Source organism: Puccinia triticina, chromosome 6A, assembly GCF_026914185.1.
Source record: "Puccinia triticina chromosome 6A, complete sequence".
Classification (NCBI taxonomy): domain Eukaryota; kingdom Fungi; phylum Basidiomycota; class Pucciniomycetes; order Pucciniales; family Pucciniaceae; genus Puccinia; species Puccinia triticina.
Window position 1 is genome coordinate 2,403,594 of NC_070563.1, and position 23,995 is coordinate 2,427,588.

Below are 23,995 nucleotides of genomic sequence, written 5' to 3' on the forward strand. Positions count from 1 at the left end.
GCCAATTTACATTAATGGAAGTATCTTTGTTTTTGAATTGGTCCAAGATTTTTCTCATGGGAAGAATTATTGTAGATGTAATTGTGTGATAAGATGTGTATTGAGGAAAGTCTTTTTCAATGATAGCTCCTGATTTGGGACATTGAGTTGTTTATATTTTCAAATTCTTTTCAGTGGGGCTTCCACCATCTCACTTATGTGCTCTGGAACTAACGGTTTTTCGGTCATTGGTCTGACCATTTTCGTGAAGTCTTGCTTCAGTTTGTTGGGTCCCTGTTTCTGATCAGCATCCTTGAGTTCAATGGCTAAATAGTGGGGCGTTCAAGATTCATTAAGTCAATCCAAAAAGTCTTGTCAGGTTCCTTCGAGTCTCTCTAACTTCAAATTAGATGGCTATCAATAACTCACTTGGTTTAACCTTGCTGACGATTTCTTCGGCGTCAGTCAGAAGCTTTTGGACATCGTTTATGAGATTCGCTGAGCCTTTAGGGTCGCCTGGGCTAGCAGACGACTGGCCCAAAGCAGAAACCACATCCCTAAAAGATTCAAGTATTTCTATGGCCAAATAAGTTTCTCCTGTTGAAAAAAAGCTCTTCAAATACAGAAAGAAACTTTCCTGACTATTTTATCTACATCCGATCTTTTTTGATTAAAATGAAGCTCGTCAATAGACGGGGTTTTTCCTACCAATGTCTCGGAGCTGTCCATGAAGGTTAAATCCTGTGTTTCGGGGATGTCCATGAAAGTTAGATCCTGGGTGGAAAGTGGGGCGCAGAGAGCTAGACTAGCAATTAATAATACAAATAAAACTTGGTAATTCATTTGGTGCATTTGGAGTTAGAGGATTGATCCGGATGTAATGGTCTATATCTAATATACTACAGTATAGCAGTTTCCAGCTTTCGGAAAGGTAGAATTAAATGGAAAGAGAATGATGGAAGGAGTGCATCCAACATCCGGCTGCTTTAATCCTCTCGACTGTATGCGCCTCGACAGAAAGTTAAACCCTAGAGTATGCCAAAACCTGTGCCGGAGCAGACACACGGAAACACCATTACGTCTTACATAATTCTTCACCATGGTGCAGACGTTCTCTCGAACGACCGTGATGTATGGTTGCCCAAGGTTCATTAAATTTTACGATGATTTTAAATGGGCTTACTTGATCTGGCACCTCGGAAGTCAGATACTTGAAATTGTTTGGAACATAGGGCAGTTGTAGGCTGTAGCATGGGGCAATGGACCCAGGGATCCCTTCTAGGATTAAGCGCGTAGCGAGGACAAGGTGCCCGAAGTGACTTCATAAGAGCAGTTGCCGTGTAACGTAACATCTGAACCAGGAGGATGTCTCGGGATTTGACGACCGAGTCAGCTCGAGCTTGAAGGTCTGCTGGAGTTCATGTGGTTTAATTCGACCGGAAGCACACGCGGGGTAGGAGCCGGTGGACGCCGACGGGCTTGGCCTGGCTTGGCTCGCTGCGCATGTGATCCCAAGCGGCAAGTGCCACGGAGGAACTTGTATAATGCCAAGCCATTGGTTTTTGGTTTTCAAAACAGAGAGCTTTAGTCTTAGAAGTGCATGAGCTTGAATCGATTTCCTCATCCCGGCGAGAAAAGTAATATCGATCCGCGCCGGCACCGTGTAGTGGACGAGCCCCTCTTCGAAGAGTCCGGGAGAGTGGCAGTCTAGCACGCAGGGACTTGTGTTCCGGATGAGTGTGGTTCCGCAGCCCGATTCAATGCTCCTATGAGTATGGACTCGAAGTGGGAATGTATGCGAGACCTGGGTTGGACCATCAAGAACCACGGAGAAAATTTAAATACCCCTAAATACCTCCAACAGATTCTTCGGGAGCCCATCGATCTCATCTGTACGCCCTGCGGGAGTTATCTTGGACATGGGACAAGCAACCGAGGCAACCAAGCGAGCAGTCGTCAATCCCAGAACGACCGAATTTGAATGTAAGTGCTTCACAGATCGAATCACACAGTCTTTTATACTTACAATAAATTCTCATTCGTCCTTACCTCCTGACAGTTGGAGGTCGAATCGGAGCGCTCGGCGTAACTCTATTGGTACCATTTTTCACCTATTGGCTGAACCTCGCCTGTACTCCTCAAACAGGATGTCTGCTGGGACACAAAATCTTGGACCTTCGGACATTATGGAATTCGACCAAGTTATTCAGTCTCGAGGCTTGCTACGTTTATCTTGGATGGTATATGTACCTGGTACTCTGCTGGCTCGTACTCCCTGGAAGATGGATTGATGGAACAGTGCTACGAGATGGCACACGATTATCCTATAAAATCAATGGTCTGTCCCTCTTACTTCCTCGACTCAACTAAAATCTCATAAAGCATGATATCCCGAGATCGTCTCCCAATTTTTGTCCGTTTTCGATGTCAGCTTTTAGCACCCTCATGTGCACCGTCTCCCTCGCGGCCCTGGTGTATGTTCGATGGGGCGACTCTCCCTTCTTATATGTCGTCAATCATTACGCCGAGTTGATTACCGCAAGTTTGATCATGAGTATATCCCAAGCGGTATATTGCTACTGGTGCAGTTTCCAACCTGGTCGCATCCTTGCGCTTGGTGGCAACAGCGGCAACGTGATCTACGATGTAAGCCTATATTATGTGACCAATCCTGATCGAGCGTCGACTCAAGCAATCAATGCGTTTCTCTCAGTGGTTCATAGGTCGGGAGCTAAATCCACGAATTGCGAGTTTCGATATCAAAACGTTCAACGAAATGCGACCAGGTCTTATCTTGTGGGCGTTATTGGACTTCTGCTGGGTTTTAAAACAGGTCCACGAGTTCGGAAAACCTTCGAACAGCATCCTACTGGCCTTCATCTTCCAGTTTTGGTACGTTTTTGATGCTGAGTACAATGAAGTGAGTCCTTTCCTTTGTTCATGTGCTTCTTTTTTGTTTAAACGACTTTGATTCTGACAAGATTCTAAATGACTTGAACTCCAGGACATTATTTTCACCCAAATGGATATAACAACTGATGGCTTTGGGTTCATGCTGTCGGTGGGAGATTTGACTTGGGTACCATTTACTTACTCCTTGCAACTGGCGTATCTGTCTTTTGTACCTCTACACCTCTCCAATTTTGAATTGGTGTTGGTTCTCACTGTCCAACTCGTCGGCTATGGGATTTTCCGAATTTCAAACGAAGAAAAGAATGCCTTTCGTCGCAGATCAGAGAACCCTAAAGGTCAGTTCAATAACTTCTGCTCAATCTGCGAGTGTCTTATGATTTGCTGATTTGGTCGCAAGCAAATTTATCATCAGGATTGAAGTTCATGGAAACCAAAAGGGGTACGAGGCTTTTGATCTCTGGTTGGTGGGGCCTGTCAAGGCATCCAAATTACTTGGGGGATTGGATTATGGCGTGGGCATGGTGTTTGCCTACGGGAATCTCCACCCCAATCACATACTTTGTCAGTGGGGGTTTTCATTCAATTCAGAAATATATGCGAAAACTAATGTTATCGTTTTATTCAGTACGCGATCTATTTTGCCATCCTATTGATGCATAGGCAAATGAGAGATGAGCATGCCTGCGAGAAAAAATATGGTAAAGCTGATTGGAACAAATGTCGGTTACCAATTTCTTTGCTATTCCGAAGTTTCGCTCAATGCCCTCGCATTTTGATGAATCTGATCGGGAACTCGCCCTTGTCTTTTTTCATTATTGGACACAACAGACAAGAAACTGGTTCCCTGGAAGATCATCCCGTATATTTATTGATCAAACAAAGCATGGGCGCACCCAACTCGTTTTTTGTTTTTTATCTGTCTCGCAAAGCCAAACGGGCTGCCAAATTGCAGGCCTCAAGTTATCTGCAAGAGATGGATCATTTCTTGTATGCACCACCCCCCAGCTTGTTGTTGAAAAAATTACTTGTAAAGAAACTTCAGAGCAGCAGTTCAACTGTAATCAATGCTTCGTCATGAGAACGTAGATAAGGCCCCCTGATTATGTAGTTCCGGGAGAGCTTTATAGGTTTTCATCTTGATGGTGCCTGAATTCGACTGGCATTCTACGTAGATTGATAATGCAGGTTGTTAATGTACACGTAAAATTCACATAAGGACCTCGACAAACTAGTACAAAGCCTGAGGGGTTCACTTAGACATTACAATTTAGACATGGGGGGAGTCGGTAGATTAGACAATACAATAATCATAAGGACGTCAAGTTAGACTCTTATAGAATTCCTGGTAGGCTGAATCAATGTCAAACAATATCTGGTTTTAATCGAAACATTATTTTTGAGAGTCAGATATACATCGCAGCTCTGCGGTTCCTTCTCGATCGTTGTTTGTCGGGTAAAAGAGTGGTAACATGATGCAACTAACCTGCCTAGACTGTTCATCCGTAATTTCATCGCTTGCCCTCATTGAATTCAGTGTTATCAACCTAATGGATCCCGTCAGCAAGCCAATTTGAAAGTTTTCAGGGGGGTTGAGTAAATATGCAAATCGAAAAGGACGTGGGATCACACTACTTACCAATGTAAAATTTTTGGACGACCCTCCCATTCTTGACTTTTTGGAAACTTGGAATAGCCCACCATAAGTTCGCTAAGTAATGGGTGCAGTTGATCTTTCGCTCTCATCTTCAATTTCAAGGCATCCATGAAAGTAATAAAGTTCTGCGAGAGATGCGAGTTTTTTTACGTGTTCAGCTTAGAAAACAAAAGATCGAAACGAGGTGATCTCTAGCAAAAAAAAAAAAAGAAAAATACTTACTTGTGTGGTTTCTGCCACTCCTCGAGAGGCTTTCGAAGATTCATTCCCTTCCTCGGAGGAATGCTCAACTGTGGCTGGGACGCCAACCCGGATTCGGTTTGCAGCCGCCTGACAATCCATCTGAAATCATATTGCAGCGAATTAGGAAGACAAGATTGAGAGAGGGAGGGTGAATGGGAAAGATTATGACGCACTCTGTATTCGGTCATGAAGTTCTGAACCCATTGTAAGTCTCCACCAACTAAGTTCAAGAGTGTCTTGAAATGGCCTAGCAGACGTCCACATGCTGGAGTGTACCTAATCCGAGAGATCATTGGAAAAAGAGACTCGAACAAGTAATCAGGAACCAGTATTCCCTTTCATCTAAACAGACCCTCCGTTCGGACCGAGCGAATCAGCTACTGTCTGAGGGACCAGCCGTGAGAATAGGAGAGGGAGTGGCAGTCGGGGATTTCGTAAAGCGACCTACTGGGCCTGGGTGATCGAATCCCGGACGTAAGCTCGTTCCAAATATTCCAGCGAAAGAATGATGCTGTAGAGCGTTGCTTGGTTATCGTATTTCTCTCGTTCGGCATTTGTCGAGTAGAGTTTAAACTCCTTCAAAGATCGGATTTTTCTTAGTGGGTCAATCAACGAGAGGCGAGTATGAGGCGCGAAGTTAGCTGAAGCCGTGTGCTTACCTCGTCCAAGTTTAAGGGCATTTTTTCGGAATCGAACTTGGTGACTTGGATCTCGCCAGTCGAGCAGTGATCACGATTGCCACCCGCTGCCCCCCGAGGTCGCTCGGAGTCGGAGCGTTTTCATCAGACCCCGCAGAAATCACACCGGATCCATAATTAAACGGGGCCGGGTGGGTCGGTGATCTCTCTACCCGACCCGGCCCATCCCCACCCGGCGTAGGAGACACGCGTGTCGCGCCGCCCAAGGACGCGTCCAAGAACAACAGAAAGCCCATTGTACCAAATTCTCACCTGTGTCCATACCTAGACCCCATAGTATGTAGACGCGCAGCCGAGGAGATAAGCCTCTGTATACCAATGTTTTTGGTCAGTTTCCAAAGTCCCTGGGGTCCCCGGGTCCCTGCCAACCCTGTCCGTTGGAGCCTGAGATTTCGAAGTCCCACTGATGGTTGGCCCTTACACACCCGGTCTTAGTAATACTACATGTCACAACAATACTACCCTCCTCTGCATGTAACATATCACTCCCCTTACACACTCATTTCATCGCACTGCTACACCAGCGAACACTGCAGAAATCCACCGCTCAGCCAGTTTGTCCGGGAGGTTGTCAGACAGGTTTTGTCCAACAAGTTCTGCACTCTGCTCGGTTTGGATTGCGGAACTCAGACAATAACTGATCGGACAAGCCGGTCCAATCCTGTGTTTGCAGTGCAATGTGATCATGTAACAAATCGTCCAGATAGTGCTTGGATGTTAATCAACCACACCTCTTCCAAAGGGAACCAGACTTCCTCATACACACCAGAAATTGTTGGACACTGTCTCTGCCTGGACTAGATTGTCTTGGCAGTTAATTCTTGCAGTGCATAGAGCACAAAAACTCAGCGCCTGTGGGCCCACAGGCAGCAGCCAGGTTCAACACCAACCAAACAACTTTCCATTGCTCCAAAATTCATCCCTGTTGAATTAATGACTCCCAGGGCACTGGCTAGCTATTCTCTGAAAATTGAGCCGAGCGGAAATCATCAATAAGAGAGAATCAATGTATTCAAGACCACAAAATATGGCTGGTGTTGGGCAAACAGCAGTATTCAAGGGTTAAAGTGAATCTAATCAATTTAGCTATGGCTTGATCACCAATAAGAGAGGGAAAAAAAACAAGTATAAAAATCTGTCTAATCATCATCATTGTCCTCGCTCTCACTGTCAATGCGGAATGTGACATGTGACTTATGTTGTGTATGTTCATCTTGCTCTTCTGATTGACAATGGTTTGGATTTTCGTCTTCGGAATCATTGGGAAGAACACTTTTTCTTCTCCGGTGTGATCTTTGAGGGTGAACAGAGACGCTAGATTCCTTGTCTGATTGAACGGAAGATTCGGAGGCAGAATATTCATCGGATTCCGATGAACCAGCCCTGAGGCTCTTGCAGGACTTGGCGCGCGAGGCAGGTTGCTTACATGTTTTTCTGATTGGACGGTGAACCTTGCCTTGAATGCTAGAAAGCCGAGAGGTGCTGGATTTGATGGTAGCACCCTGTTCATCATCGGATGGGGTGTAGCCTACTGTGGTTACACCCCCAATTTCAGTTTCGGGTGGTGGTGGACCTGTGAGCTTGACCCACCCTTTCGAAAAACCAGTAAGTATGCGATGTGACTGTTCAACACTCATATCGGAGGGGCGGGCGCAGAAATCTTGCACAGTAACAAAGTAGTCGTTGGTCTTCACCGACAGGGTGACACCAAGTTTTTGCAGCGCCTCAGCCGTCTTGGTCCCTGGCCATCCCTTCAAGTGGAGTCCGTGCGTGGCTTTAGCTGCGAGAAAAAAGAATTGGTCAGCAGGTTGTGCAATGAAAAGCGCTAATTAAAAGATTTTGTATGTACCAAGAGCGTCCTTCAATTTTTCTCGGACTGCCGGGATGTTGATCGCCTTGGTTCCTGAGATGTCAAAAGGAATGATGGCTTTTTCTCAGCCAGACAGATTTTGAGTTGAATAATGACATTCCCTGCCTCACCAATGCACTTCTGTTTCTCACCGATCTTACCAGCTGGAGTTTCTTTGCTTGTGGTATCAGTTCGTTTCCTCTTGTTATTTCGCGAAGGGAAGGAAGGATAACAGCCCGAGATGTCTTTGATAGCCTGCTGCCCGTTAACAAAGCGGAAGAACGAGTTCCACTGCCTGGAGTCTTGTGCAGTTATGTCCAAGAATTCTTCCGACATCAGACTTCCGCCAGTCGTGAGAAATGGGTGATCCGGATCGCGTGAGGCCAAAACCAAGAATCCTTCCACTTGATGCGAGTGGCTCAATTGTCTTAACTAACACAAAAATAAGAATCAGTTATTGATCCCCAATCACGGCCGACCAACAGACCACTTACATCTCTCTTCACCTGCATGGACCATGCAGAAACGCTGAACTTATTCCGAGGAAGGAACTGTCGGCGATCCGGCCCATCAGTTTCAAGCAATTCGTCTTCTCCAGCAGCACCAAGTGCCTGGATGGCAGCATCAATGAAGTCATCATCCTTCCATTTCCTTTTTGAATTCTTGTCCAGCTGACCCCATAGTTCACCGCACTGGACCATGCGGTGCTTATACGGAACTGAACCTGAAAAGTAACGTAGGAGCAATTAAGTGATCGCTGCGAAGCTGACATTAATGGCCAATCGAACTTGCCATTTCTGTAGATTGGGCTGGCAACTTCATCGTATCGACAGAAGTTGTTAAAATTGGTTGGGCCTCTAAGACGGCCTTCCAATCCTAAGTAGTCCATCACCGGCTTCGCGTGGAGCTTGTTCTTTGCGGCAATGACCAGAATAGCCCGTTGGTAGTTCTGATATGCTTCATCAAGCTCAGCTTTGTCTTCTGCCGCGAGCCGCTCGTATTCGGCGTTGTCTTCAACCCGCTTACGGAGGCGGTCGAGGGGCTCATCAGCAAATTGAGCAACAATTTCCGGCGGCATACAACGTCGCTTTTTCTTGGGTGGCTGTATGGGGTCGTTTTCCACCTCGCCAGCGGCAGGTGCTCCTCTAACTGTGCTAGCTAGCTGGGAAGCAGTTTGGAGATTAGATGGAGAGGCCGCGGAAAGGGGCTTGGAAGGAGAAGTCGTGCGACGTTTACGTTGTCGCTTTGTTTTTTTTTGGAGGTTGATCGGATAGAACTGATCTACTGCCGCTATTGTTGTTAAGGTATAGACCGCGTAGCGGAAGAGGGGGCGGTAAGGTGTCTCCGCTAGAAGCAGAAAACTCGGCACTAGGGTGGGGTCCAGCGGGGAATATCTCTGTTGCCAATGGACGACCGGTGAAGCTGAGGTCAATGGGAAATGGAACCGTGTGGGTCTCGTCGGATACATTGCCACCGGGCATATTGGAGTATTTTGCAAACGGCTGAGACTGGGAAAATCTACGCCCGGATGGATGAATCGTGGTTTTTCTGCAAATAATAAAAAAGGAGCTGGTTAGATTTCTGTGCATGTTGGGAGAACATGATAGATGGCACTGACCAAGTAACTCTAGCTCAACTTAGTCTGACCGTTCAAAACACTCACAAGACAATAGCCCGCGACCAGTAAGCTCGCAGTAGTAAATCTATTTGGCAGTTGATGTCGGATTTTGCTTTGCTGATGGGGCCGGTATTGGAAGGGGCAGGATGGTGGGATGTGTCGGATAATTCTGATGAGAGTCGATGAAAAAAATGGTAAGCTCTGCGCAGCGCCGGGTTGACAAGTTAAGAAAGGTTCGCGGGTGATGAAACAGTTGCAAATGAACATGGCAGAGGAGGGGGAAGTTTGGTGAACGTCAGCATGTAGTCTACAAATTCTTGGCTGAGCTAAAGTTCTGCCTCGATGCAACCCTGAAACTGGTATACACCAAATGATGTCCCAACCAAGTTCTTAAAAGATCGGGATCACCATTTGGAGCAGACACTGCAGGGCTCAGACATCGAGGACAGATCAGGTCAGCATAACAAGGAGAGAATGTATACATACTTGGATTTATGTGGTTGAGAACCTAGGTGATAAAAAACCGCGCCTGGATGCGTTAAACACGTAGATGATTGGTAGATCAAGCGGGTGACCGTTGAGTTATTCGAAATCCGCAACGGTGGTGTCAGAACTGGTGATAGGCGGTGATGGTAATGGTGCCGGTGGGATGGTGATGGTGCCGGTGGGATGTGATGGTGCCGGTGGGATGGTGATGGTGCCGGTGGGATGGTGATGGTGCCGGTGGGATGGTGATGGTGACGGTCATGGAGATGATGGAGATGATGGCAAGGTCTGCAGAAGGAAACCACAGGGCGCAGCTCGAGGTGCCGCATACACAGCCGCTGAAGTGGTGCGCTGCAAAAAATACAGGCCTTGTATTGCTATTGGCCTGGTATTGTACCGAATCTCGAGAGGGAACAAGGTCACAAATGATGGATTGCTGCTCAGGACCAATACCGACAGCAGATATGATGCTAGGCCCAGCAATATCCACAATATTCACTGGAAGCGTATCGGGTAGACCGATACACATACACCGCAAAGCCAGATATGTATTCCCTGTGCCGCGTTGAGCTGGTCTGGCGACGCACTCTTTTTTGGGAGAATCCCAGATACAGCACTCATGAAATCACTCATCTGTGGGCCCTTCTGTAGAGACGGTTCACAATATTGCCTCCGGATGGGGGCATGATTCACTTAGGCAAGTTTACATAGTAGATGAGTTTGATGGGACAGAGAGCTGTGCAGACTCGAGTAAGTGCGGTAAGAAGCAAACCCGAAAGGCTGATTTGGGTTGGGGGCAGTCTAGTTGTCTCAAAAACCATTGATGATGGGCGGTAATTGCCATCACAATGAAAAATTCATGATGGGATGAAAGCGGTCAAGCATGAGCTTTGAAGACCAATCCGAGAAAGGGCTTGAACTTTCCAACAGCAAGACGGGTGGGAAGGAGTACACGGTTATGAGAGGAGAAATTTCAGTGGCTTTCAGCAAGGCTTCCATGCGCTCTACGCGGTGGCTGAAGAGCGATCAAACACAATTACATCCAGCAATGATGAATTTTTCTGCAGTCATAATGAAACGGTAGCGCCCACACAATAGAATGAATTGTAACGCTTTTCCCTCAAGCTGAACCTAGCAACCCAATCAGGTGATACAATTACCGGTCCAGCAATGAAGGAATTGCCGGATTCAATAGGATGGACAATTTTCCTGAGGCAGGCAATGTGACAAATATTTCTTTGCAGTAACTGGTCCATACTGGCCAGACAATGGAATTAAGCATGGAGGTATTATAAACTAGCAACCAACTAATTTACAGGGGGATTTCAGGCAACGCAATTACCTCTGGCACTGAAGAAATTGCCGGAGGCAATGTGATATTAGGCCGCGCAAACCTAGCAAGCTAGAAGTGCCCAAGATGAACTCATCCAACAAAAGTAGCTCCGACAATAGTCGGAGGCAATATATTATAGGCCGCGCAAACCTAGCAAACTAGAAGTGCCCAAGATGAACTCATCCGAAAAAATTTAGCTCTGCCAATAGCCGGAGGCAATACGTTATAGGATGCACAGTTTGCTCGAGGCAATTAAATGATTTCTTTTTGCAGCAACCAAACAACCCATATTTTTTCCTTTGGTTCGATGATTCAAGACCAGAGATATGATTTGGAAATTCATTTAAAAAATGCCACAAAAATCAATCTTCCACAGTTGGGCCAATGATTACATTCATGGAAAAAAGACAATGAGTCAAATTGTAAATTTAATTGTTGGCTACTGGTAAAAATCACAGTTCTTTTATTATAACAGAATGATATTCCCAATAACAATGTGCAATACCTCAGTCCACAATCCACTATATTGCTTCCACTAACCCTCGTTTGCTCCATCGCCAAGTTGACCCTCGAAGTCTTGAGAATTCTCTTCGTTATTCAACTGTTCTTCCTCCACGTCCTCGCCGTCATCAATGTGTACATCTATTATATCCTCCTCAAAGGCGTCCAAAAGATCAGGTAGCACCGGTGGGTCGTTCTGCTTGACTTCTTCAACCAAACCATGCCACTGCAGGATGCAGTCCCGATTATTAAGTGGTTGGCAACGTTCCCAGAGCCACACAATGTTGTCTGACCACTCTTTAATCAACACCCCATGCGCTGAAAGTCGGACCCGGATTTCGTCACCAACAACCTTGTATTTTTCAGCCAATGTAGTGTTCGCCATGTCCAAATCGGTGAATAGATCTGGGGTAACTTCTGCGTGATCATTCAAGAGCTGCATACCTAAAGCAAGAATTGGCAGCTCAGGATATTGGCTGGAAAATCAGAAACCTCACCAAAAAAACACTAATGACTCACGAGTTGCAATGTACTGTAACTTGTTTTTCAACATACTGTGATGATCAATTGCCCAACCAATTGCGCGAGCCAATTCCTGTGCAATGAGTTCAAACTCTTCTTGAACTCGGTTGAGGATCAAGAAACAGCTGATTCCAGTCCGAACATCGGGATCAATCGACCAAGGTGCCTCAGAATGATAGTACAAGCTGTTGTTCCAAAACTGGTGGTCCAAAGGCCACTTTGAAAAAACTTCATACGTCAGAGGATGAGGATGTGAATCGGATAAAATCTGATTCGGGTATTTTTGTTTGAACATCTGATATTGTTGGTTGAAATTATCCAGCAGTTTTTTTACCGCTGGGCGACGGTTTTTCATTGCCTTCAATATTCTCTCTTTGCCCTCGGTTCCAAGATGAGAACCCATAATGTGGGAATCTCTCAATGGCTGGCTCTCGGCACGTAGCTGGACCGCTTGAATGTATAGATCTGATTTCGCATCCCAGAGGAGGAGACGCAGTCTTTGCTCTTCGGGATCTGAAGATGAATAGATAAAGACACACAGAAAATTAGCATAATCGTTGGGGATTGGTAGAAATAATACACACCGGGAACATTGAAAGCACCACTTCGGGTGAGTTCATCCAACTCGGCTGTGACTATCGCCATGTTGTTGCAAATAGAGTCCATCAGCTTGGGTGGCAACAAGCTCAGGTGAACTCTGCAGGCGTTCCCTAAAAAAAGACAGCTCATTGCACCTTGTAAGACACTAGAAACAATTGGACCCGCCGGACAAAATCTGATATTTTAAACACTGACCGCATTTCTTGAAGTGCACTTTGGCGCTTGTATAGGGCAACCAATCTGGTCTTGCGATCCTCCTCTGCCGTATTGTGGTTGACTGAAAAGTTTTTTTGGTTTTCCCACTGAGTTTTGAAAAAGGAAACGGTAAATTGGGTATTATCTTGAGAATGCAGATTGGGCTTTTGTAAAAGTTGGGATAATGTTCTGTTTGTCTCGCGGCGCCGCTGAACAGCCATTTTGAACTTTTTCTTTAGCCAAAAACCTGTTTTGAATAAATCATTCAATCAGAGAAAAAGACCAGCCAATAAAATGTATGTATGTCGAGTCAATTCAGTCCGCTAGGTTACAGACCAAGTTGTTTGATTCCTCGAGAATTGTGGTGTTTCGCCTTGTGTGAGATTGCACCTAGACGATGGGTGCGAGTGGCGTATCTCAACGGACTGACTAAAGGGGAAAGACCCGACCACAACCTTTCCAGACCTTCGCCATCAGAGAGGCCCCAGCCTTCATTGAACCTAGGGTGATAGTCTAATTGGCAGGTCCAGTTATGGACATATGCGTGGAAAACAGATGTCCCAAATTTGATCCTGTCTTGGTCTTGTGGTAGAAGCCCATGCTGAAAAAAATCATCATAAACATTTGAATGTACATATCTTACTGAAAATAAAGGGAAAGTATGAGAGAGTTATGAATACAAACCCGTCTAATGTACTTGTCTAGTGAACACCCAATATCATAGAGAAAGCCAACAGGTCGATCAGGATCAATGTCAGCAAGAAGTTTCTTTATTATTGCCATTGGGAAGTGTCTTTTCTCCCCGGATTTGTATATGTTTGCGAAATAAAGAACAGCATCGTGGCGGCAGCAGCATCCCATGAGACCTGTGTCATCACACCCCTTCCACGTCGACTCATTTCGTTTGTCATCTGCAGCCTTATGTGATTCTGTACATCTATCAGTCTGAATTTATTTTTAAAATAATCAATTCATTGGTGTATTTTTTGCCGAACAATTCCTATCTCTGACCTGATCATCCGTCATGCCTAAAGTTTCGCTGGCACAAATTTCTTGTGATGCTTCATCCACAGCGCTTGGTCTCAAGAATGTTGGAGGGATACGGACTTGTTCATCGTTTCGGCTGGCTTTGGTCTGGTGACGGTGCTGAAAGTTTCCATCAAGGCAGACTATCAATTTATTACGTGTAAGATCAGAGTATTCAGAGGAGTTAAGAGTTTCGGGACCAAAACATGCTGGGCATGCATTGTGGGCTAATTTATCTTGCCTAGACATTTTAAGAACATTGAAAATCAACTTGTCTGTCTTTTCTTCTAGCTGCCGAAACAAATCAACTGCAGCGGAGAAAGGCTTCCGTAATGGTCTTGCCTGTTGGTAGATACTAGAAAATTATAAGAAGTTCTTTCATTTGGAAGGATATTGATACAAGAAATACTGACATGGGTGCCTTTTTTAGCGTACAATCTCTGAGATCGGGGTTCAAGGAATTGGTTAAGGGCTTCCATGAAGGGGAGCGCACCAACATGACAGCGATTCCAGAGGTGATTGTGAAATATAAGAAGTGGAAGTGAAAACGCTGTTTGTGGCTGGACCGGCGAGGCTGCAATGTATCCTAGCTGGAGGAGCTTAACAGCATCCAGGGTGCATTCACAAAAAGTGAAAGTTTGTCGAGCCTGGCCTATTTTTTTGATTCTTAAAGGTTCAGTTTAACTTTCTAGCAGGCTAAAGAAAACCCAACATACCATGTATGCCAATAAAGTCAACAGAGCGACGAGTCTTATTCTGGTAGGTGGAAGTGCAGCGGTGAAAGTCGTTATAGCAATTGGGCCCTGCCCAATTTTGAGTTGCACCTTTCAGCTTCATGTATTCAGGATAAAGTTGATTGAGCAGAGCGTTCCAGTTGAAGTTACGGGCTTGGTGACGGTGCCGTTCCCTTTCTGAGGCCATCGCTAGGTCAATTTCATCCAGTGGTTCCTCGACCAAATCTACCCACTCATGACTGCCGATGGTATCCGCTAGATCTACCGCTTCGTCATTGTGAGCTGGAAATGGTGCGTCGTAGTCCATGGCATTTTCAACGGGTTGATCCGCTGGGTTATACTGATTATGAGAGTTTTGTTGACGAATCCGATCCGATAATTCATGTTGACGTAGTCGCGCTAGTGTTTCGGCATCTCGCTCGGCGTTGCGTTGACGGCGCAGTCGCTGGGCACGGTCTGCAGATTTGAATCTAAACCTTGTGGTGGGCATTTAATCAAAAGGTCGGCCTGATGAAACTGAGAAATGTACGAATGGTCAGTTCTGTACGGTTGAAGAGAGATGATGAAAAGAAAGAGCTACTACCCAATCCAATGTTTGGCCTGTTTAATTTTGAAGCTATGTGTTGCTTTGTTGAGGCTTAGGAGCGATGTGATGTCGGTTGACCGTTGAAGTGGGAGCTGGTTGGAGTTGGTTCAGTCAGGGGATTTACAAAAACTAGTTCGGTTGCGGAGTGTGATGTTGAGTGTGTAAGGGAAGTGATGTGTTACATGCAGAGGAGGGTTATTTTGTTGTGACGTCTAATATGACCGGGATGTGTAAGGGCCAGCCAGGGTCGCCTGTCTCAGTGGGACTTGGAGAAAATCTCAGGCTCTGATGGTCAGGGTTGGCAGGGACCCAGGGACCCCAGAGACTTTGGAAACTGACCAAAAACATTGGTATACAGAGGCTTATTTCCTCGGCTGCGCGTCTACATACTATGGGGTCTAGGTATGGACACAGGTGCAAATTCTGTGTAAATATGTATTTATTTAAACAAGTACGTAAGTACGTGGTGCTCACGGAAGGAAGAAGAGCAATGAACCGAGTCTTGATGACAACAGTCGGATCCTTTTCTTGTTCCCAACGAAAACACAGGACAAAAATTTGCAGTGGGTTGTTTTGACTTGTCCCCCTTCGTTCTCTCACTTGTTCAGCTTCCTCGGGACTGTTGAAACTGAGTGGAGCATACAGAGTCTTGTCCACCGAAACACCGATCCCCTGTCGAAGCGTTCACCTGAGCGGTTGGTCCCTTATTCCTTGTTCTTTCCTTTTTCAATCGGCTCTCTCTCCCCTTTGATCAGACAGAACGAAAAGTTATCCAACGGCTCCTGTTGAGAACTTGAGGTTTTACGTGCTGAGTGTAGATGTTTGACGCCTTTCAGTATTTCCCGTTTTCTTTCAACTTGGTCGGCAAGCTAGCCAGCGTTGGCCCGATGTGATGGCACCCTCACCTGAATGCCGGTAGGTATTGATGTACTCGGCTGCCTTCATCGCCAGACCATTTAAAGCTCCCCCAGCTTCGCATCGTATCTGCTAAAATCTATCCCTCATCACTTCATACCCATTTGCCATATAAAGACTGCCATTTATCGTAAAATACACAGAACTCGCCCTAACATCTTCTGTTCCTTCATTAATATCTAGACTCGGTGAACTATTTTTTCTGCGACTCGGTACCCAAAAATGGAGAATCACAATCGACCTAACTTCCGTTTTGCGAATGCCGACACTCGCGTTCCTCCACACGTTACAAGCGGAGTCCTTCAATTTCAACCATTTCAACCAAGAGAGAACACACTACAAAACCCGTCGAATTTTGCCTTTGGACGAGAATTTACGTTCGAATTGGATTCGATAAGCTCTGGCATTGCCCCGAAATTTAAACCGCCGCCGATCAAGGACCCGGAGCTGGACCTCCTACAAGTCGAAGGATCATGCGGAGCCAATGGATTGGATTCGACACTCCAGCACAGTATCCGCAACGCCGTTCTCCTCACTGGCGAAGCCGAGAAAGTCTCTCCCGGCCAGTTCCCCCAACGCGCCGTAGTCGGAAGCATCAGCAGCCAACACGCCGATGGCTTTCCCAAGTCCCCCTCGAATCCGAAATTATACTTGAATGTTAACACGCCATTCAGTGCTCTGATCTGCGGCGTACAGGGCTCTGGTAAAAGCCATAGCGCCTCTGTTATATTGGAGGGATGCTTGGTGGTCGATAGACGGATCGGCACTCTCCCTAAACCACTTGCTGGCTTGTGGTAAATTTTGCCCCCCCCCCCTAGTTCTACTTAGCCTACATTCTTTTCCGTAGAAGGCTAGTTTCGAAACCAATGTTGATCCGTTACTTTTTCTACGTAAAATATAGCTTGCATTATGATAGAGGCAGTGTGAATTATCCCTGCGAATCCGCCTATCTCGGATTACCAGCGACGCGAGCCCAACTAGGAGCAAAGTCATCTGCATCAGTCCCAGTGACAGTTCTTGTATCGTGAGTTACAAATCCCACATGTCTCTCATCAACCCTCACAAACTCTTCTTATCTGTCCTTTTGCTTCACGGCGCACGCTCACTAACTTGGATACATTACGCGCATTCCCCATCTCATCATTAGGCCTACTTGCTTGGAAACGATGAGGAGGATTTACAAACCTCTGAAAGGCGTGAATGTCATGCCGTTTTACCTCTCGACTTCGAATTTGAATTCGAGCAGGATGTTAACGCTGATGGGATTTGATGACAGTGTGGTAGGTGATCTCAGCGCAATACTTGGCAGTTCTGATTTTGATTTGTTATCTTTCCGCTTTCCATAGATTATGCCGTTGTATCTACAAAGAGCGATGACTATTCTTCGGTCAATGGGCGCAGATGGATTTAACTACGATGGTAAGCCGGTTCTTATCAGCAATCCGCCACCCCTCGCAGGAAAGTAAAATCAAGCGTTTTAGTTAAACAAATGCGTTTTTGTTTTTGCTGGTGTTGTTCGGTATAAAAATCGAAGCATTCAAGAAGAGGATGATGAAAGAGCCCTTAAACCCCGCTCAAAAAAACTCATACAAGATGCGGATCGATATGTTGGACTCTTATTTGACTGGAAATAAATCCTCCGACGTTTCGTCCTATTTCAAGCCGGGTCACTTGGTCATCGTCGATCTGCGTGATCCGTTCACCAATTCATCTTTGGTAATCGCTTTGTTTGAGATCCTTGTCGGCTTGTTTGTCGAAGCTCGTATGGAAACTGGGAAAGTGTTGCGTGAGTTTTTTTCGATCTTCTAAAGAAAATCTTGAGATGAAGGTAAGATCCAAGTTCTCTAGTTACTCACTCCTTTTTTTCTTCTCTTGTTCGGTTAAATGAATAAATAGTCTTAGATGAGGCGCACAAGTATCTGAATTCGGATCCATGTTCGGCTCGGTTCACGGATTCGATGACCTCATTGATCCGACAACAAAGACACTTTGGGATCCGGACGATAATCTCGACCCAAGAGCCTACGGTAGTTCCGGATGCGGTGTTAGACCTGGTTTCGTTCCTATTCCTTCACCGGTTCAGTTCGCCCACCTGGGTCAAACATCTCAGTAAACACATCTCCGTCGACCAGGACCGCGAGCCGGACTCGGATTGGTCCCACACTATCTCAAGACTCGCGCTCGGCGAGGCCGTCGTCGTCGCTCCTACCGCTTTGAGTATCAAATCTGGCGCCCTCTCCTCAAGCCCCCTAGCCACTGGCTTCCTTATCATTCGTACTCGTAAACGTCTCACTTTTGACGGCGGCGCCTCTATTGTCGCTTATCGCTCTTGAAGTTTTTCATTTCTGCTTGTTTCTGTTTCTTGCTCTATTCTCTCTGATATCTTGCTTGTAAATCTTGCAGACCATCTTGTGCTTTTTAAGTGTAATTTCGCCTTGGGCATTGCACACTGTGAATACGTAATACCTACATCCCTAATTGTAAAAAAGGATAGCCTAGCAAGTGATATGTTCAGAGTTCATGGGGGTTGATAGGGGAGCCAGGTGCGGGCGAGCCTGCCAGGTTAAGGAGGTTCGAGAAGAAGTCCTGATACTTCTCTCCATCTACTTGCAGTGGTGTTTTTCCTCTGTTTCGTGTGCTGTGTGACCGCGATGTCACAGCCTGTCAGAGGACACTCCAGCCCTAACTGACGACGGAAGAGATAAACTTCATCAAAGTGATTCTGACTACAACTCACTCAAAATCTCTCTTTTCAAGAACAACAACAGATCCACCTTTTCTTTCAAGATTATTTTCCACACACAAGAACATACAAGCAGGGTTTAAATTATGATGTAGGACGAAGATAATAGTTGTTTCTGTGAATTGAGATGACGAAAAACAAAACAAAACAACATGTAGTTCGAAGTGATACTATTTTAACAATTACGGATAAGCATGCGAACATTATTCAACAAGACGTCGACCATGAGCAGATACTCCTGCGCGTCGAGAAGCTGGTGCTGAGAGCGACTGAGTCTGCGGGCCGAGGAGGGTCGCTGGTCGTCCTCTGGCCGGTCTCCGTTCCTGCTTGCCCCTCCTTCGCCCTCCTCGCGCTCGCTCGCCCAGATCGACGCCGCGCGTAACAGCTCGGTCGAGTCCTTGAACTCCACCTCCACCTCGTGCGTCGATGTCGAGGCGTTCTACACTCAGACGCACGCACAAAAAAACAAATATAGAAACCCTTTTTTAGTCTTGCTCTTTCGCCCCTCCGCCCCTTGGTCTGAGTCTTACCTGGTCTGTCGATTTCACTTGTGTTAGATCGATCTGGGTTATTTGGTGTGAATACGATAGGCGGTCCTTGATCCGTCTGAAAGTTGGAGTAGAGTGTTCGGGAGGGAGAGGAACTGAAAAGAAAAAAGAGGGTAAGGATATGAGTGTGTGTGTGTGTGTGTCTGTGTGTAGGAGAAAGGGACTGACCAGGATGTTCGATGTTGACTGAGATTCTGAAGTCGAATGATCGGCCTGGACAGTGGATATCTAGATGTGCGAGTTTCTCTTTGATGATCGAGCGGGGCGGGGATTTGTTTCCGGAGGAGTCGCGGCTGACTCTGACCTTGCCCTGATGGAACTCGTCGACCTGTTTGAGATGGAGATAGTCGACCTTAGCGCCGCAGTAGCCGGGTGCATTGGTCTCGGTGACCCGTTGGTTGAGGAGCCGGTTGAGGTTGGCATGGTGGCTGGGGGGCATGTCGGACTGGAACTTGGTGTGGGCGGTGTTGAGGATGGGTGATTCGGTTGCGATTGGGTATTCGATCCGTTCAGACTGCTTGGACCGGTCTCTGATCGTCCCTAGTTTTGCTTCGACTTCGACCAGATGGGCTTCCCCCCTCAGCCAGTATTCGCGCGAGTGTTGCCAGATGAATTGGGCGATGGTCCAGGTGAAGTCGTTGAAGGGGGCGATGCCGAAGATGGATTCTTCCAGGTTGCTCTCGATGGTGAGTGATGGGGATGTTGAGGATGAGGCAGTTGAGGCTGCTGAGGTGGGATGTTTGAAGGGCGGCTGCTGGTGGTGGTGGTGGTGTTGCTGCTGCTGTTCGGTTGCGGATGCGGATGAGGTTAGCTGGAGATGGTTCTGGGTGAGTGTGGACATGGTTGGCTTGTGGTGGCTGATGATCTGTTTGGGATGGTGGAGTTTCCTGAAGAGCGGGTCTTGCTGGTGGTGGCGGAGGTGGTGGTGGTGGTGGTGGTGGTGCTGGCTGGGTGCTGCTGGTGGGGGGGAGTGGATGACTGGGTTGAGGAGGGAGGCGAGGGAGGAGGGGGAGGGGGTGGGCAGCTGGCGTTCCATTGCTGGAATAAAATAAAAACAGTGTTAGTCTCCTCGCAAACACTGTTAGCACCCCCACTCCCGCTCACTGATAAGCAACCTCGACAATCTTCGGTTCATGCGCGTTCCTGTCGATAAGAATAGCGAAAAAAAAGACAGCCGCGAAGAGGGAAGAACGAAGAGCGAGCGAGAGGTGGGGTTTTAAATGAATATGGGGGGTGGATACAGCCGGTCATCAGAGAAGGAGAGATTTAGAACTCAACTGAGCTAGCCACAACCAAGCTACCTTAAATACATATTTATAATCTATGAAACTTGGAAACCGAGTAAACTATTAGCGATCAGTCCAGTGAGCCAACGAGACTGGCGAAGAAGCTGAGCCCCCAATCTTCCCCCTTAGCCACTGCCACACAGTGTAACCACTCCCCCAAACAAACACACCATCCTTTGTACCACTCCGGGAAATGCATCCCGAAGTCGCCATACAGACAAATACCCCCTTATAATAGCAAAGGCTCGCTCGACAGCCTACGCTGGGCGGAATCGCACATTAGTAGAGCTTGCTTAGAATCAGACCAACGAACGGATGAACTGAAAGGATTTTGTAACACGATCACCATCCACACCCACACAAACATACACACCAGGCTCAGCCGATCATAAAAATCGGCATCCTTGCTACGGAGTACACAAACACATCGCAACCGGGGATAGTACCAACCCCCTGAAAACAAACGAGCCCCGATCACAACACTCCGTCGCGCTTAGCAGCTTGGTACATATACAAGGGTCCAGGGCTGGGCTCAACATTGGGGCTGATAAACCACCCCTGATCCAACGATGGGCAACAACATCCATTCTCCGAGTGCCGTATGTAATAGTCTCTTACTCGCCCAGGTACATACCCGGCGACGGTTTGGCACGGTGTCAAAAAAGCGGATTATAAAATGATTGATTATATCTAGAAGTATTCAATGGATTGATGGGCATGTCTACGTAAGTAAAGGCGTTGTTCTAACTATCCACTGTGCAACCGGCCAACTGGCAATCAGGAAAGCTGCAAGATCCCGAAGTGTTAAGTCTGGGTCGGGATCACTCTTTGGAGATATAGCAAGGTAGTGGATCACTTTCACCTGAAGATCCCCAAAGGTGTTTGATGTCTCCTTATACCAAGGCGCGAGTTCTTCTCCCAATTGAATGGCTCCCTGGATAGGTATGCTCCCTTGAGGCTTGGAAAACATCGCGATGAGCCATTTGATCAAGTGTTTTCTGGCTTCCAGGCGACCTTCTTCCGTCAGAGGAATGCCTTTCAACAATTCGGCATGAATACGATCCGTGACTATGAGCAACTGATATAACCTCCCCTGTATGATCTTCTGGTGCATCACTTGATTTTTGGCTTGGGAGTTCAAAATTCTCAGAACTCCCCAACCACTTGTATTCAGGCTGATTTTGACAGCTATTGGAAGTCTTGGATGGTAAGTGACTGTGAAACCTTCTTTTCCTCTAACCGTCCCAGCAATTCTCTCAATCGTTTCAAACTGCTTTTCGAAATGAGCTAAAATTGGAAACAAATGTCGATATTTTTCATCAGAATTGTCAGAATGGATTCTTCGAATTTTGAAAATATATTCTTTCAATTTCAGCTTTGATATAATCGAAAAAGTGTGCTGGAAACCTGGATTCATTTCTGGTTGTACTACTGGTTCTCCAATACTTCTTAAAGCTTGACTAACTGGTGCATAGTCAACTGTTCATGTTCAATTTGTCAAGATAGAAAGAGGGCCCATGTCGAAGTAAATATGATTGGTATTTCACCATCTATTAATATTCATCACCAAGAGAGAGAATATTAAAAAAAAAAACGTCCAATCTGACTGACTTTTATTCTGGCTTAGATAAACTTTTAAGAGTTCATTGGCAGGCTGCACTGCATCCCCAATGATTTTCCCCTTCCCGGAGAAGAGTCTTATCAGGATTTTTCTAACTGGGCTCAAGGGCCCCTGGAGAGGACGATTTGCCATAACGCGCGAGAGCTCTTCAAAGAATGGAGTGGTAGTACTAGTACTAGGAGATGAGGAAAGACTATCTCTAAGCCAGTTGTAGAAATTTAGGTGGTGTTGCCTGTAAGTGTGTACGGGTAAGTCAAAATGGTTGAGGGTATTTTCATGCAACTCATATGTCCATCCAAGCAGATACTTGTAAAGTGTGACAAGATATGACTTCATCTCCCGGGGAGCTGTTGCAATGCATGAGCTGTACGAAAATTTGTTGTTGTTAAAACCATCATCTTCCTTAGCCATACCCAATTGAGCCTGAAATGAGGTAAAGAACTCTTTCAGAAGCGGCTCCCGAATCCGTCCATCAGAGCCAAGACAAGTGGGAGGCGGAAGGTTTTTTGTTAGCGCAGCACTAGGCTGCTTATGTTGCACATTTATTTCGGTAATTGATGCCAGATAGGTGGTGTCTTGCACTATATTACTTGCAGGGCTATCCATCTTCGATCCAAACTCGGGAGTGAAAAAGTTGAGGTTTTGTGATGGATCAAAGTTGAAAAAATTGCTGATCTGGCCCTGATTTGCTTCTGTGTGCACTGGAACATTGGCTTCAATCAATACCACTAGAATCAGTCTTCGTTTCAAGAATGAGAGATATGAATGAGTACTTACCCATTTGAAGCTCATCGGCATTCGATTGGCCCTCATGGCGGGATTGGGGGTTTAAAGTTGAGAAGGACTCGGAGCTAGAACATTTCAGATGGTCGTATTTGCGCTTGTTTTTTCCTGGAACTGCTTGGGGGTCTGGCAAACCATCTTGCAATAAACTTGAATGTGGATTCCAAGCGGAAAAGGATTGTGAGGGTTGTCCGAATTCATGTAGTAATCCTTGTTGAGGGTATTCGGACTCCAGACCAAGCTCGGCGGCAGTCCACCGCCTTGTGGTGATGGGAGCAGTCAACGCCATGAAACGTTCAACTGAAAGGGGCTCTGCTTCTTCCGGGGGAGGTGACCACAATCCATGACCCAGGTTTCCTGGAAATGCGGCTGATATCTCCAGGACCAAATAAAGCAACATCCAGGCAGTATAAGCACTCAACAGACCATGACAAAGAAACATCGTGAGAACAGTGGAATCGAGCTCAGAAAAGCCCCTCAAACGGAGGTGCCTTCAAATGCCAGCGTGCCAACTATGTATACAGACAGAGCCATAGCCCTCACAAGGGTGGGTGGGACTGATGATAATTTTGATGCAGTTTATTGATCTTTGACTTTGGTCAAACTTGTTTGGGGTACACAGATAACCGTTGCTGTCGGGGAGAAGCCCTGCCCGAACCTGACTCACCCAGCGTTTCCTCGGTACTCTGAAGAGCAGTGTCATCGAGTAGTTGTGGTGACTGGATTTGTATGCAAACGTTTACTCCGATAAATCGTCGGAATGCCACAGCACACTGGCCAGCTGTTTCCAGGCAGGGTGTATCTTGCCAGCTCCGCAAGACTTGTTCCAGTGGGAACCGGTCAGACAATCATATCTGGGCAGATGTCGTTGAAGGTTTTTTTCCCTCTTCCTTGCCAAAGCAGCTCCATTGAAAGCCGCTTGTACACTGAGTATCATTAATGGGGGAATGGCAGTGGCAATGCTCAAGGGCGCCACAAAATTGGGGGAATCTCATCCGTGCCATATAAGGCGATTAGTGCCTACACCCTGATCATGCAAAAACAAACAAGCCCCGATCACCAGAGTCCGTCGCGCTAGCTGCTTGGTACAAAGGACGAGGAAAAGTAGCCCAGATCCCTCAATAGGCAGTCATGCGGTACTTAAAGGTAACATGCGTTAACC

The 23,995-nt window shown here is 46.5% G+C and overlaps 6 protein-coding genes across 6 annotated transcripts; 2 read left to right on the forward strand and 4 right to left on the reverse strand.

Moving 5' to 3' along the window:
- Positions 1 to 159: 159 nt before the first annotated feature.
- PtA15_6A317 (uncharacterized protein) lies at positions 160 to 741 on the reverse strand (the record flags this gene model as incomplete). The annotated part of the gene is made up of 3 exons (XM_053170010.1): positions 160 to 305; positions 409 to 511; positions 688 to 741. The coding sequence occupies 3 exons, from the start codon at positions 739 to 741 to the stop codon at positions 160 to 162; spliced, it is 303 nt and encodes a 100-aa protein (XP_053021244.1).
- Positions 742 to 1,898: 1,157 nt separating this feature from the next.
- Positions 1,899 to 3,764, forward strand: PtA15_6A318 (uncharacterized protein; the record flags this gene model as incomplete). The annotated part of the gene is made up of 8 exons (XM_053170011.1): positions 1,899 to 1,962; positions 2,039 to 2,317; positions 2,411 to 2,625; positions 2,693 to 2,899; positions 2,984 to 3,227; positions 3,305 to 3,453; positions 3,518 to 3,611; positions 3,721 to 3,764. The coding sequence occupies 8 exons, from the start codon at positions 1,899 to 1,901 to the stop codon at positions 3,762 to 3,764; spliced, it is 1,296 nt and encodes a 431-aa protein (XP_053021245.1).
- A 446-nt stretch (positions 3,765 to 4,210) lies between these two features.
- On the reverse strand, positions 4,211 to 5,469 carry PtA15_6A319 (uncharacterized protein; the record flags this gene model as incomplete). Its single annotated transcript, XM_053170012.1, has 7 exons — positions 4,211 to 4,264; positions 4,376 to 4,436; positions 4,529 to 4,671; positions 4,769 to 4,888; positions 4,963 to 5,065; positions 5,238 to 5,365; positions 5,449 to 5,469. 7 exons carry the CDS (start codon positions 5,467 to 5,469, stop codon positions 4,211 to 4,213), a joined length of 630 nt encoding a protein of 209 aa, XP_053021246.1.
- A 1,157-nt stretch (positions 5,470 to 6,626) lies between these two features.
- Positions 6,627 to 14,841, reverse strand: PtA15_6A320 (uncharacterized protein; the record flags this gene model as incomplete). Its single annotated transcript, XM_053170014.1, has 12 exons — positions 6,627 to 7,267; positions 7,337 to 7,390; positions 7,468 to 7,768; positions 7,831 to 8,060; positions 8,129 to 8,884; positions 8,955 to 8,972; positions 11,314 to 11,718; positions 11,794 to 12,309; positions 12,381 to 12,493; positions 12,592 to 12,698; positions 14,031 to 14,269; positions 14,334 to 14,841. The coding sequence occupies 12 exons, from the start codon at positions 14,839 to 14,841 to the stop codon at positions 6,627 to 6,629; spliced, it is 3,888 nt and encodes a 1,295-aa protein (XP_053021247.1).
- A 1,233-nt stretch (positions 14,842 to 16,074) lies between these two features.
- On the forward strand, positions 16,075 to 18,185 carry PtA15_6A321 (uncharacterized protein; the record flags this gene model as incomplete). The annotated part of the gene is made up of 6 exons (XM_053170015.1): positions 16,075 to 16,646; positions 16,754 to 16,876; positions 17,000 to 17,132; positions 17,199 to 17,271; positions 17,387 to 17,638; positions 17,749 to 18,185. 6 exons carry the CDS (start codon positions 16,075 to 16,077, stop codon positions 18,183 to 18,185), a joined length of 1,590 nt encoding a protein of 529 aa, XP_053021248.1.
- A 585-nt stretch (positions 18,186 to 18,770) lies between these two features.
- PtA15_6A322 (uncharacterized protein) lies at positions 18,771 to 23,122 on the reverse strand (the record flags this gene model as incomplete). Its single annotated transcript, XM_053170016.1, has 4 exons — positions 18,771 to 19,034; positions 19,126 to 19,238; positions 19,312 to 20,181; positions 22,828 to 23,122. 4 exons carry the CDS (start codon positions 23,120 to 23,122, stop codon positions 18,771 to 18,773), a joined length of 1,542 nt encoding a protein of 513 aa, XP_053021249.1.
- Between the last annotated feature and the right edge of the window lie 873 nt (positions 23,123 to 23,995).